This window comes from Dermacentor andersoni, chromosome 11, assembly GCF_023375885.2.
Source record: "Dermacentor andersoni chromosome 11, qqDerAnde1_hic_scaffold, whole genome shotgun sequence".
Taxonomy (NCBI): Eukaryota; Metazoa; Arthropoda; class Arachnida; order Ixodida; family Ixodidae; genus Dermacentor; species Dermacentor andersoni.
Window position 1 is genome coordinate 78529362 of NC_092824.1, and position 14093 is coordinate 78543454.

Consider the following 14093-nt stretch of genomic DNA (forward strand, 5'->3'; position numbering starts at 1 on the left):
GCCAGGGCTCTAGTAATGGAACTTCAAGCCATCCACGACGCTGTGCAAGATGCGACATCTAAGCTGCCTACCATCAAGCAACTAGATATCTTCACTGATTCTTTAGCGGCTATTCAGGAACTCAAGAAGGTTGATAAGGCGATGGAAATCTGCGAGAGAATACACACTATGAATAGTAAGACAGCTACTTGCGTCAAGGTACACTGGATTCAAGGCCATTCAGCAAACCCTCACAACATTGCTGCTGACCAGCAGGCACACTGTCCTCCTAATCCTGATCCTCCACCTATTCCCCTCCCACCCCAACCCCGTAACTCGCTGCGAGCCCGTAAAAATGTTCTCCGGCAGGACACACGCGCTCTTATCCCACCGTGTGTCTGCTCCCTCCCCCTTCATCTTACTAGGGCGGAGGAAGTTGTGCTTAGGAGGCTTCGGGCCGGGGTGGCCCTTACACCGGCTGTTGTCTCAAGGTGGAACTGGTCGCATTTACCACTGGGTGCTACGTGTCCATACTGCTCCATTCCTGTGGTGGAATCAGATGCATACCACCTAATATGGACATGTACGGGTTTACAATCGGAACGCTCGCGTCTCCTACTGCAAGCCGGCCTCCGCTACAGTGTGACAACCAGCTATGACCGCTGGATACATGACAACAGATTCCACAAAACACTGCTTCAATTCATACACAACACAGGCCTCACAGCACACATATAATACACATATACGCTCCAAGAATTATGCCTTAAGGGCAAGCCTTTATCGCAATAAAAAAAAAAAAAACAGCTAAATAATGAGCTACAATCCAGCAAAAGCACAACTGAGAGAAAGAGTACATACACACACCATAAATAGGTCACACAATGAATAACTGAGCTTAAACACAAGTCGAGCAGCGCCTATTCGATGGGGTGGCCTACGGAAGGACAGAAACAAAACGGGGGAGTAGTCTGATTTGCTAAAAAAAATGACGCCATTACAGAATTTCACAATACGGCGGAATAGCACCCCGGCCAGGTAACACAACCGAAGCTGGGTTGTCGCGGGGTCAAGACAAATTTACATACATTGTTTTGGGGGGACTAAAGACACAACAAGTGCATTGGCACAGCAAGTGTGGAACCCAGCTGGGGGACTGTAAAGTAGAGCTGTGCACGGGCTCCGGCGGCCCGAAAGCCCGGTCCGCGGGCCGGGCTCGGGCCATTTGGAGATTCTCTTACTCGGGCCGGGCCCGGGCCAGGCTTTCTATCGGACGGACCGGTCGTTCTCCCCGACCTCGACTGCGTACCTTATGCGAAAGTATGCTTGTCGTCTCGCATGTAGGTACAGCAGGAAGTGCAATGTATTTATTCATCAAAAATGTAATCTACAGGGACGGGAGAAAAGTGCAAACGCTAACAAAAGCCAAACGAAAGCTATATCGGAGGCTCGGAATGCGTTTTCGGTTCTACCAAGTACCGACGCTTTGGAAAAGCCGCCGCTTGCAGGCGACTCCCAGTAAAAAGGCTGAGAAGGGAAGCGTTTGGGAAGCGAAGACAAGTCTGTGTACGGCGCACGCGGGGTCGCCTTTGCCACACATACAAATTAGCCAAGCGGCGGCGTATAGGGGGCTTTTCCAATGGGCAGTGGTATTGCTTGAAGACTGGTCGTTGATCGAAGTCGACAGGAAGCACACGTCGTCACTGCCCATGCTATAAAGGTCACTGTTTTCTTTCAGCAGCACCTTAGAAACGGGTGAACTTTTTCAACTCGCCGCTGTCGGCACCCCAAAAAGGGTGCCGACAGCAATTATAACATTATAACATAACAATAACAATTCAATGCGCGCGCTGCATCTGTATATATTCACGATTTTGTCATATGGAATGCAAGAGTTCAACATTATAAGGTCATTTAAATACACTGATTTTCCTGATATTGTTTCTGTTTGTGTCGGCGTCGCCTTATTGAAGGTCGGGCTGGGCCCGGGCCTTAACCCGGCCTAAGGCCGAGCCGGGCCGGGAGAACTCAGGCTTCTTTAGCGTCGGGCCGGACCGGGCCGCCTGTGGTAGAGTAGGGCCCGGGCCGGGGCGGGCTCAGAATTGCAGCCCGTGCACAGCTCTACTGTAATGGCGCAACAAGTGCCTGAGAGGCCAAGCCACCCTATGCAGAAACAGACATTGTACAGCAAAAATATTTAGGACGCTCTGACGCTTGCTAGCGTTCTTCCACGGGGTTTGAAAGGTTTGGACCTTCTATATAAGGCGGCGATGCGAAGGGCGCATTCTCTCGCCCAACCCAGCTGCGAAGCGGGCTCGTCACCAAATATTATAGATATTTTGAGACACCCATGCTGGCGCTCGAGACCGCTGAAAGTTTACATGCTGTGATGTGTGTGTCCCTGTGTGTCTTCTTTTGCCCCCTCTTTCAATCGCGCTACCGCACACCCCTTGAAGATGCATTACCAACAAGCACACATTGCAACGCTTGTGCAGGAGAGTTAGGGAAGGACAGCATTCCTCTCCCTCTCGTCCCCTTCTCCTCCCATCTGCTGGAGAGGAGGACAGCGCTCGCCTTCCACGCCGGCGCGCTTGCGATGCTGGACTCCACAACAGACACGTGAGGAATCTGCTCATATGCAGAGCCAGGCGCGGATCCTTTCTTCTGCTTTTTTTTTTATCTGGAGGGGGGGGGGGGGGGGTTCTAATTAATAGCTGATTGATGACGATGATTTTTTTTTTTTTTGCGCGTTGGCGGGTTTCCTCTGTTTAAGTAATTTAGCCTTCTACCAGCATGAAAAAACATCATTGCAACCACGATAAATGCTTGATAAGCAAGAAAAAGCGCAATAACAAAACACGGCTGGCAATGCCTCCTTGAAGTTGTTCCCACAACAGCCCGCTGTGACGTCATGGAGTTTGAATGCAGCAAGTCGGTTGCGTAAGAGGACGCGGCAAGTGGCAATTCGGGTGCGGCGGACGCCTCGGACGCCTCACTTTGCAGCTCGGCCTCCTCCTTAGAGAACCTTTAGAGGGATGAAATACACTAAACAGTAATAACAACTGAGTTGCCATCGCCAAAGATGCTGCAAACGAATTTTTGAACGCTACGCACGGTCAAGACAAGTAAAATATTTTTTTTTCATAAAAGAATATACTCGTATGTCTCAAAAATTGTGCCCAAAGTTACTGATATCGATGCTTCCATGTTTCCACATATAAAAAGCAGGAGTTCTGCAAGATATACAAGGGCGAGTCAGATGAAAGTGAGCCAATGCGAATATATGACAAACGGGGTACGTTATTTAAAGGTAGTCTCCATGAGCATTTAGACATTTGTTCAACTGACTAACGAGCCGCATGATTCCCGTCTCATAAAACTCCTTGGGTTGCTGCTTCAAAAAGTCTGTAACTGACTCTTTCACGTCATCGTCCGAAACGAATCTGATTCCCTTGAGGTGTTTTTTCAAATGCTACAACATGTGGAAGTCGCAAGGCGACACGTCTGGGCTGAATGGCGGATGTTACAGCGTTTCCCGTGCACTTGAACTTTGCCATTTTTGTATTAACCACATCAGCGACGTGGGAACGGGCATTGTCGTGGAGCAAGATGACCCCATTCCTCAATTTTCCACGTTGTTTCTTCTTAATTGCGACATGCAGCCGATCCGACGTTTCACAATATCGGAAACGATTGATAGTCTCTCGTGGTTTAGCAAATTCGATGAATAATGGCCCCAGACGATCGAAAAAAAAGTCAACACCTTTCCGGCAGAAATGACGGCCTTTGCTATTCTTGGGGGTGGTGAATTCAAATGTTTCCGCTGTAAGCTTTGCCGTCGTGTTTCAAGCTCGTAGTAGTGGCACCGTGATTCGTCCCTAGTCACAATGGCAGACAAAATGTCCTCACCCTCATCGTAACACCGGATTAGATGAGTCAAAGCAGCGCCGAAACTCTCCGTCTTCTGGCGGCGGTTCAAAATCTTGGGCATCCATTGCGAACACAAGAGCCGACAACCGAGATGTTCATGAATTATCGTATGACCCGAACCGTGACTGATGTTCACACGCCCTACCAATTCATCGATGCTTATCCTTCGTTCTTGTCTAACCAGCCTTTGGAATTGTGTTGGGGGTGATTGCACGGTGGCCTTGGCCCGGTCTTGAATCGTCTTTGTAACTTTCACGTCCTTCTTTGAACCGTGTGCTCCAACATTTCACAGTGGCCAATGAAATGCAATGTTCACCGTACGCGGCAGCCATATATGGCGACGAATTCCTTTTTGGGAAACATCTTCATCTGTCAAAAACCTCACGACACCACGCTGTCCAACTTTCGGAGTGTCCATTATGACACACAACCATGTTCACCCCAGTGTATGAGAGCATTAAAGAACCTTGATCCTTAAACCTGCGTGTCCCTTTTGCAAATGAGAGGTGCATGTGTGCTACGCGCATGCCTCGCAGATAATGAACCGAACCATTATTGCGCATGGTGGGTTGGCTCACCTTCATTTGACTTGCCTTCGTACATTACAAATGCGAAGGTACAATAGAATGTACAAATGCGAAGATGCAGCTTGATAAATGGCAAAATAGTGTCACTGGAAACAAAGCTCACTGCACATATACACAAAACCTTGCAACAAGATATTTAAATATACGTATAAGTCTCCAATAAATCTACGCATTTAAGAAAAAGTCGCTATATATGATGCGCCAAACAAGGCAAATAAACATGTTGCGCAACCACAGATTCACAGATCACAGCCCCCACGCCCTCCACTGTCCCTATGTATTGTGCGCGACGGAAGGTGGCGCGCTTCCTGCCCGCTTTTCTCCTTTGCGCACACAAGACTTGGCCACCATCGTCGACTCACCCATGCATCCCCCCCTCCCCCTTACGCTTTAACTCGCACATACACCATGCGGCGCGCGGTCACGATCTTACGTGGGGGCGACGGCAAAAATGCGCCTGGAGTGACCATATAACTGCTATCCCAATAATATAATAAGAGTATCCGGCAACTGAAACGTCCCGTGGCCCATTACTTTCCGCTAAATACAAGTAATAAAATCGAACTTTCACCAGGTGATAATTCGCTGCGCCGCAACAATGTCTTTTTTTTTTCTTTTGTTGGGCGGGGGGAGGGGGGCGCCGAAAATGAAATAACGCAAAGGAAAGCATGTTGGCTACAACGTCAGGAAACAACTTCGCGACGTTTTTTTGTCTTTTCACGAACAGGCGTAAAAAAAATGCACGACTTACTTTCTTCGGAGTCCAAGGAGTCCTGTACGTATATGCTCCCAACTCGTTCCCTCCGCCCAGATATGTGTGCGCGTGCGTATGTATATATACCGTTTCACAAACGCAAACTATGTCTCGCATCGACAACTTCAGGGGCTTGTCACCGGCTGTCACTGGAACGCACCCTCGCAGAGAGACCCTAACGGCACAGACGTATTGGCACACCGTTATCAGCCGGAGCCACGCACCTCGCGTGGCGCAATTCCGTATACCGCGTATTCGCACACGTTGCCCGCGGGGGAGGAAGTATGTATAGTCGCTAAGAATGCAGAGTGGTATATGATTTACCTATATGGTTATATCTATCTATCTATCTATCTATCTATCTATCTATCTATCTATCTATCTATCTATCTATCTATCTATCTATCTATCTATCTATCTATCTATCTATCTATCTATCTATCTATCTATCTATCTATCTATCTGTTTCGGGTATCCAAGGCATACGTAACAACACTCATTGAAGTCGTAGAGCAGAGAGAATGATGGAAGCGACGACGATAAATTCCGAATTAACTTGTTGCAAGAGAGTTGCGCTTCCTGCGCCGATGGCACCGAGATACATCCGCTCACTATTCGGGGCGAGCTCCACCACTGGAAAAGCTGGCGCCACCGTCGGCGTGACGTGGCGTGTGGGATCACGTGGACAGAGCGGCCGCGTTGGCTGCTCCGGAAGCATGCTGAAAACGAAAGTTTGAAGTCCCAGCTGCGCTGCGGTTCCGATGAAGTGGTGAGGCTTTGCCGCCTTGGGTGTCTGCTTGACAACATTTGAAAGTACTATAACAGGTAAGGGCTGCCTCTGGAGGCGCGCAGCATGGTAGGCTGCTGCTCGGTGCCGCAGTGCCGGACGTACGCAACGGAGCCCGGTGCCTTATTCACACGTAGCCGCAGGACAAGGAGCTGCGTGAAGCTTGGCTCGCGAAACTTAGAACCGACAAACAGCCATCGCCCCAACTCGTGTATGCAGCAAGCACAGACGCAAGGAAGATTTCTGCTACGGCGCCGCGACTACGATGTTCGGTGAGTAGCAGAAAACGCACACTGAGACGCTCGCCCGCGCCCGCTGCCCGGCTAATGTCATGATGGTTTGGTCTATGAACTTGTTGATGCTAGATACTGGAAAGTTCACTGGAACGGAAGGGGAGCGGTAAGACGTGCCACATTAAAAAAAGTCATGGCATATGGTCATGTTTGTGTTATGAATTAATGCACTGGATTACGAAATAGAAGCAGACGGAAATCGCACGCTGAAAAGACCAATAAACACAGTGTGACGCAACTTGAGAAATAATACTGTAATGTCCAAGAATTTAGATGACAAAAAAAAAAATTGAATCGTCGCGACGGCACATCCCAGTCGGCGTAGGCATCCAAGTCTCTATAACGAAATTATTTTTGGACAGTTCTGATAGCTTCCACGCAACAATGTTTGCTAGTGTACTGTCAAATGCCCATATGCTGCGGCATCAAGCTCACAGCACGGTGCGAAAACGCGCAAGCAGCGAAAGCGAAACATTGTGCACAGATATGCAGGCAGACGCGCAGTCAGTCACTGGGAAGCCATGCGATTGCTGCATTGAGGCTTTGTTCTGTTATGCTCCATTTGGCTTTACAGACAGCCCACTATAAGAACATATTTCACATAGTTTGCGTACCTTTCACGCATTGCAAGAAGCCGTATTGGGAGACCATCGCGGCGACCGCGCGCAGCGGCGTTCACTGTACGTATTCGGTAAAGAGATAGCGTCTGTAAACGATTCTCTGCTATCAGTTTGCCCAAGACTATTATTTCGACAGTAAAAAAAACTTCCCTCGTATTGAGAGTACTTACATAAATGTCCAGAAAGGCTACCGCGTTGTGTTTTTATCGAGCGCCGTAAGCGAAACCTATGAGGAGCGCGCCGCGTGATCCTTCATACTAGGCAAGGGAGGCGCTACCGACAGATGGCGACTCCCTAAGTCCCCGCCTCCAATAACCATAGCGTCTCACTCATTCTCACATGTTCAAGAATTACGGCGCCTGATCACTACGGCTGGCTTATAATAAGTTACACGCAACACATGTACATAGTCTCGCAAACGAAATGAAGTGCTAATCGTGTAGAGCGCACACACACCACACACACACACACACACACACACACACACACACACACACACACACACACACACACACACCGTGGTTCGTTTGCCTACGCAAAGATGAGCCGATATCGTGGCTGATTTTCCCCCGCACGTACACCTTACCACAGCAAATGGGGGCACACTTCCATGAAAAGGCCGATATGCTTCACCGCACAGCACATCACAGACGACCCCGTCGTTCACGTTTGCGAGTAAGAAAAAGGTCAGCGTTGCTGCACATTTTCAGTTTACCGCACGCTGATGTTCCAGGACACGCCATAATGCTAATTTGAATGGCTGGCAAGCAAATTTTGAAGGTGCACGCAAAAAAAAAACAAAATAAAAAAAAGCACGCGTCCACACTATTTCAGAGTGGTGTATGAGACACCAATGTTGCCCGATTTAGACATATTATTACGTGCATTACAACACTTTGGTATTGCTGAGTAGTGTTCTGAACTTGATAGGAGAGTTTATTGGAAATGTTTAATTTTTAAATGTCTCTCAAAAACATCGCTTACCTGCATAAAGTCTCCCTTTGCTACAGTCGCTATAGATTTAAACTTTTTTTTTTTTTTTTGTAATGTCACACACCTTAGCAAAATTGTTGCAGTAGTTCACATGATAAATGCTGTATCCGTTCTGCTCACTACATCCAGCCTCGCCACCTGCAAGAATGCAGCGGTTTGAGGCGCAAACTATGCCTATAAGCAGGGGCTTCCCCAGGAATCAAATCGAGGGGAGGGAGGCAGGGGAGGCTAAACTATACAAACTGTTTCTTTCTTAGTCCGCTAGTTAAATAATAGAAGTCTTTTAACCAAATGCGCATCCCCGTGACGTATGTTTCCCATTTTCTCTATGTACACCTGGGAGGCGGTTTCTATATAATCTAAAAAAAAAAAAAAAACCAACTTATTTTTTAGAAATTCAGTTTTTACCGAAAAAAGTTGGCATTCAGTTTTTTATGTTTCACCATTTTGCAAAGTATAAGGACACTTTCAAACTTGTTGGCAGGGCCAATGACGAGATTTAAGTTTTTGAAACAATGTTTAGGGAGTACGCGAATTATGCAGCACTTATAAAGCGGGCACCAATTGTCTTTTGACGCTCACAATTTATTAAAACGCCAGGATTAGCTTCCATAGCCCTTCGTCTCGCCAGTCTTAAGTATAGCTGTTTAAAGAGCTTCTTCATAAGATCAGAGTTGTAAACAAAGAACGGCCCCGAATCAATGAAGAAAGTAAATTATATGTGTGTTTACTACACTCATTTCAAGTCAAAGGTGGCTTTATTTCGTTATAAAATTTGCTTTAGGCTCTATCACTTGTTTCCAATATTGATTAGCATTGTTTGTATTTAAAAACATTCTCCATTTACAGTTTCGTGCCTCGAACCACATCCTTTCCTTTTTCTTTTCACCTCACGCCCACTGCAGCTAAAACTTTCTACGAGGCTGCATATTTTCAGAGAAATTTGGTGCCTGGTTAGAAGTGAAGCCCCTTAGATTAAACTAGACAGGTGCATATTGTCTCTTTCTGTCTTGCTTTAGATGGCAACGTGGTATTTCACTCCTCCTTTTATTGGGGCTTGACCAAACTGCCCAGACATTTAATACAAGTATTGACAAGAGTAAAATTTGAAGATTCAAGGGGGTGTGTGTAGGGAAATCACTGCCTCAAAGCATTGCCGTAGATGGGTTGGTATTTCTTGCTCTTTCCCTCAATCGCTCCCCTAGTGCTCGGACAACTAAGCCGTACTCTTGATTAAAGCCTATTCACTCAAGGCTGGAGCGTGAGCACATTCTCCTCTACTTTATTGCATGTGTACATATTTGAAACATAGGAGCACATCTTCGGAATATCATCTTAATTATAGTCTATTCAGTTAAGGCTGGAGCATGATCACATTTTATTACACATATTTAAAATATAGGAACGCATCTTTCAAATATAATGCATACAGTGTCCTCGTGCAGAATCGCATTGAAATTCTGACGAAATCACCATCTGCCTGCATCGTTAAGTGTTGTTCCTTTCTTCCATGAATTTCACGCTACTTTCAAGCACTTCCCGTAGGAGTTTGCAATTCTATCATATGAGGCTAGTAGCGGGCAGAGATAAATTTCTCAGCTAGTGCGCAAGCCATCGTTGGTTGAACGCAACTGTGGCCTCCAAAGCTCGCGGCAGTGCATAACGACTTCGAAGGCCATCCTTCCTTGCTTTGATGCAGGATGGCACTGCTGGCAGATGGAAAAGTTGCTCTGCCAAGACTGTCGCCATTTTACCCGTTTGCAAAGAGGTTGCAAATCGGGACAGCAATTTGAGACGTTCTTTCCACTACAGCTATGTTCCCAGCCATACGTGTTATACATGTGTGGCAGCAATCAGCAATCACCTATGTTAACAGCGCGGAGGTGTCACAGCAGGTTGAAAGAACAGAAAGCAAATCACAATGTAGCAAAGTGTTTATTTACAGCGACAAAGAGTACTCTCTGTACAAAGCATCACTAGTGTGCCACAGATATACTTTGGGCGCCCATATCTGTGCACACAAAAAAAAAGTGCATGCCATTATTTACATTATGTACAAGGGCAGACGACTGCAGCACATGGGAACTTCACTGGACAAGTGGCTTGATGCATAGTGAAATGCAAATAGGGCTGCAACGTCTGCCAACCTTATAAAAGCATGTGAAGACGAGAGATCCTACAATGTGATGACGCAATGGCACCCACAAGGCATGGGTGTTTGCAGTCAGAACCGAGTGTGACTGCAGTCTTCCAATCTGCAGCATGGCCAGGCATCCTGTGCAGCGATCCTGTGGATCACTACAAGAGTTGCACTCTGGGGCCGGCTTCAGCCTGTGGTGTCCACCAGACTTGCAGAAGACCAGTATGTCCTTGTGGGGGCTCTGTCAAGGCATAAAGCCGTCCAAGCAAAAAATTTGTTCCAGTCCTATTGTTGCACAGAAATACATGAGACGGCCATCCCCAGTTGCCGACCTTAGGAAGGGCTTTACAAAAGTCACGTATGTCCTCTTGCCAAATACCCATGCTGCTTTGCTCAGACATGGGGAGGCAACGTGTCCCAGAGAATTTGCCGCGCACTTTCCGTTAAGTGCTCGGGGAACTGGATGTCAAAGCCAACAAGCAAGTCACCACGCTTTGTTGGGTCTTTGGGGTACGGCAGGCCTTGGCCCTGGATCCGCTTGACTGTTGTGGGCTTGACGATATCCTTCAGTTGCAGCGATATCTTGCCCTTGGTCAATGTTGGCACCTCTATCGTCACTCCACACAGAGCCTGGAAGGGAACGGGAGCACAGACATTCAGTATTGCTGTCGCTGGCAAGCGACATGCACCTAGCAAAGTTAGCGCAACACTCTAGTTGGCTATGTAGTGCAAAGGTGAATTAAGATCTATCATTAGCGCTAGGAACGAGAGGCTTGAACTACAGTTCATATAGTCTTTACCTGGTCCAGTAAACGAGGACAAACTGTGCTTATGGAGAAATAGGAGCTCAGTTGAGGTGAACAGTAAAGCAAGTAAGCTCACCAGGAAAGCAGATAAAAAACATTGTTAGCCAAGTCTCTACAACATTAGAGTCCCAAGTACCAGATCAACCTCTGAAAAAAAAAAAATTACCCTGCTATTGCTACCTTAGCATCTAAAGTTACTGCAGGAGGGGCACATAAAACTAACTGACAAAGCTGTCGCAAAGAACGGAGTAGAGAACCTACCTGCTTGAGCGTGAGCCTCGCAGTGTAGCGGATGTCAGCGCCTTCCCTCTTGAACTGCGGGTGGGGCTTGTCGCGGATGATGAACACGATGTCCGCCGGGATGGTGCCGGGAAGCTGGTCGCCTTCCCGCTGGAAGGTGATCTTCGTGCCGGCCTTCCAGCCGGGCTTCACGTTGATGGTGAGCACCTTCTCCTCGCGCTTGGGCGTGCGGCCGTCCGGTCCCATGACTTTCCGGCTGATCTTCATCTTCTTGGTGCAGCCGCGGAGAACCTCCTCGAGTGTCACGTGCAGATCGTGCTCGATGGCAGGGTCCTGCCTGCCCTGAGCCTTTCCGCCACTGCCCGGCCGGGCGCCCGCCGTGAAGCTCTGGGACCGGAACGGGTTCGCGCCGGGTCTCCCGCCGCCCATGGGCACGCCGAAGGGGTCGCCGTCCAGGTCCATGTCGTCGTCGGCGCCCCCACCGGGTCCGCCGAAGAACATGTTCATGCCGCCGGGGCCCCCGGGTCCGCCGCCAAAGTTGAAGAAGCTCTCGAACGGGTTGTCGGTGCCGAAGAACTGGGCGAACGTGGCCCGCGGGTCGCCGTGGAAGGTGTAGGTGAACGACTGGCCTCCAGGCATGTTGGGTCCTCCGCCGCCGCCACCGCCGGCGTTGCCCTTGAGGCCTTCTTCGCCGAAGCGGTCGTACACGTCCCGCTTCTTCTTGTCGCTGAGCACCTCGTACGCCTCGGCAACCTCCTTGAACTTCTCCTCGGCCTCCGCAGACTTGTTCTTGTCGGGATGGTACTTGAGGGCGAGCTTCCGGTAGGCCTTCTTGATGTCATCGTCGCTGGCACCCTTGCTGATGCCGAGGATCTTGTAGTAGTCTTTACCCATCGTCTCCTGCAAAGATGACAGGAACGAGGTAAGCATACACAAGTGGTTTCAGAATGAAAAAAAAAAAAAAAAAAGACATACGTGCTCGGTAGGTCGGAGCTGCGTAAGTCTAACCCCACAGCTAAAACTGCCATCATTTCTCGAAATATCAGTGTATTTTAGCGTCAAATAATATTAGGGACGCATGGCCAAGCGGAACTGCCTATACAGAAGTGTTGCTTATTTGGGGCGATCGAACTGACACTACACATAAACAATGCTGCGATTGAAAAGGCATGGGCAAACTATAAAAACATACGACATTCACGAGTTCATTCTTATTGTATTTTTGCGCAGGAAATAACCCCTGGCGAAAGGGCTAGGCCGCGCCCAGAATGTTCTACGAGAGCAGAGTCCCGACCGAACGCGCTGACCGGGCAAGGAGCCCGGTCTTGCCGCAATGTGCGCATACCGGAGGCGAATGGTGTCAGCGTTGCGCAATACCCCAAGACTTGTCTTTGGACAAAGAAAAAAACAATAAAGAACCGCAACCTCCAAGGACAGACTCGTTGCAGACTTCATAACTTTATTCTGACGGACCCAACGCCTCAAGTTTCTCGAAAACTCGCTTGGTGGCACGCGATAAGCCCGACCGAAGACGCCACGTCTGCACGAAGCTGCACTCTCGAATTGTATACGAGGCTGTTGCAAGCGTCGCCGCACTTCCACTGACGGACGGGGCAACTGACACAGTCGCACTAGCCGAAGGTTCGTGGAAGGCGGCGACTTGTCCAATGTCACGGAGGGCATATGGCACAAACCGCTGAAACTTGACGTCGCGCTAGGTAGCAGCTGTTCACTAGTCGAACTCGCGCACTTAACTGAGACAGCCCCGCGAAAGAATTATTAGGGGTTAACTTGAGAGCCATTAGGACGCGAGAAATTCGAGCTCATTGCATGTGCGATCACTTTACGAGCAGATGAACTCCGAGCGCGAACGAGACCATGCAAAACGCTTGGACCGCTGCTCGAGCCACCAAAAAGCCCCGCGATCACAATGCCTAAAACCATGATAGTGCGATCCCATGAATGGCGAAGGAATTAATAATTATGCAAGAATGCTTTAACGCTCACAGAATAGAACTAACGCCTTAACTAATGGCGGGAGGAGTCGCAAAGTGACAATGTAAAGCCAGCTGCACCACTACGTTCCTTTTTGTGGTAAACTGCCCGTTAATTGCGAGTTAGATAGCAGGTCATTACATTACCATTCCACTGATTCGGGCCAAGGAACGACAACAGCGTGAACAAGCCTGGGTGCACTAATGGGCGAAGAGCCACCGCTAGCAAGGCAGAAAATTCAATAACAACAAGCTTACCTTTGGTGTTGTAGGTAGACTTGTAGGTCAATGAAGGTCGGTACTCTTGCGAGTCCAGTAATCCAAAAAGCGTATCGACGTGGATACACACAAACGAAGAATCTTTCTTCTATGCCACAGCAACTGCGCGGCCAACGGGTATATACGTTGGAAACGAGCTTCCAGAAACGTCTCGAAAACTCTATCCGTGACGTTGTGTCCGACAAGTGACGTCACGCAGGCAAGTGGCATCCTCCAGTGGCAGGCACGGCAACTACTGTGAAGATATCAGCTGACCGCACTGTCGCTGTGCTGCAGGCACACCTACTCGGTGCGACACGCGACTCGAATGTTTTGTACACACTGCGTGAGTGAGTGAGGGAATGTCGGCGCATCATATCACGCACATGTCGCGATGCTGTGACGCCTTAGAGCAGCTGGCAGGGCTGCCGAACGGTCGCTCCACTTCGTGATCACAGGCTCGCCTCGGTTTCTTGGCTGGGCGCAGCTACGGTGGTTTACAGACAACCCACTGCCACTAGGGGTGGCGCTCTAAACAATGCTCCTTCAATGAAGCGCGAACATTCCAGTACTTTCTAGAATCTACAGAGCTTGCAAAACTTCCACTTTATGACAAAAACCTACGCTTTAGGACAATTTATTGGCGGAGAGGAGCAATACAAAACCAAGAAAGCTTTTTTATACGCTCTCCTACCCACTCCGCCGTTGAAGT

General features: G+C 48.7%; 1 protein-coding gene across 1 annotated transcript; it reads right to left on the minus strand.

Moving 5' to 3' along the window:
* Positions 1–9859: 9859 nt before the first annotated feature.
* On the minus strand, positions 9860–13574 carry LOC126518059 (dnaJ homolog subfamily B member 4-like). The gene is made up of 3 exons (XM_050167918.3): positions 13382–13574; positions 11151–12029; positions 9860–10713 (listed from the first exon to the last, which is right to left on the minus strand). The coding sequence occupies exons 2-3, from the start codon at positions 12021–12023 to the stop codon at positions 10477–10479; spliced, it is 1110 nt and encodes a 369-aa protein (XP_050023875.1). The 5' UTR covers positions 12024–12029; positions 13382–13574; the 3' UTR covers positions 9860–10476.
* Positions 13575–14093: the final 519 nt, after the last annotated feature.

What these genes read in the sequence shown, in the direction of transcription:
- LOC126518059 (XM_050167918.3), bottom strand. Translation starts at nt 12,023, where the DNA reads ATGGGTAAAGACTACTACAAGATCCTCGGCATCAGCAAGGGTGCCAGC. An exon ending in CGAGGCTCACGCTCAAGCAG is followed by an intron (nt 10,714 to 11,150) that starts GTAGGTTCTCTA and finishes GTTCCCTTCCAG; the next exon opens with GCTCTGTGTGGAGTGACGAT.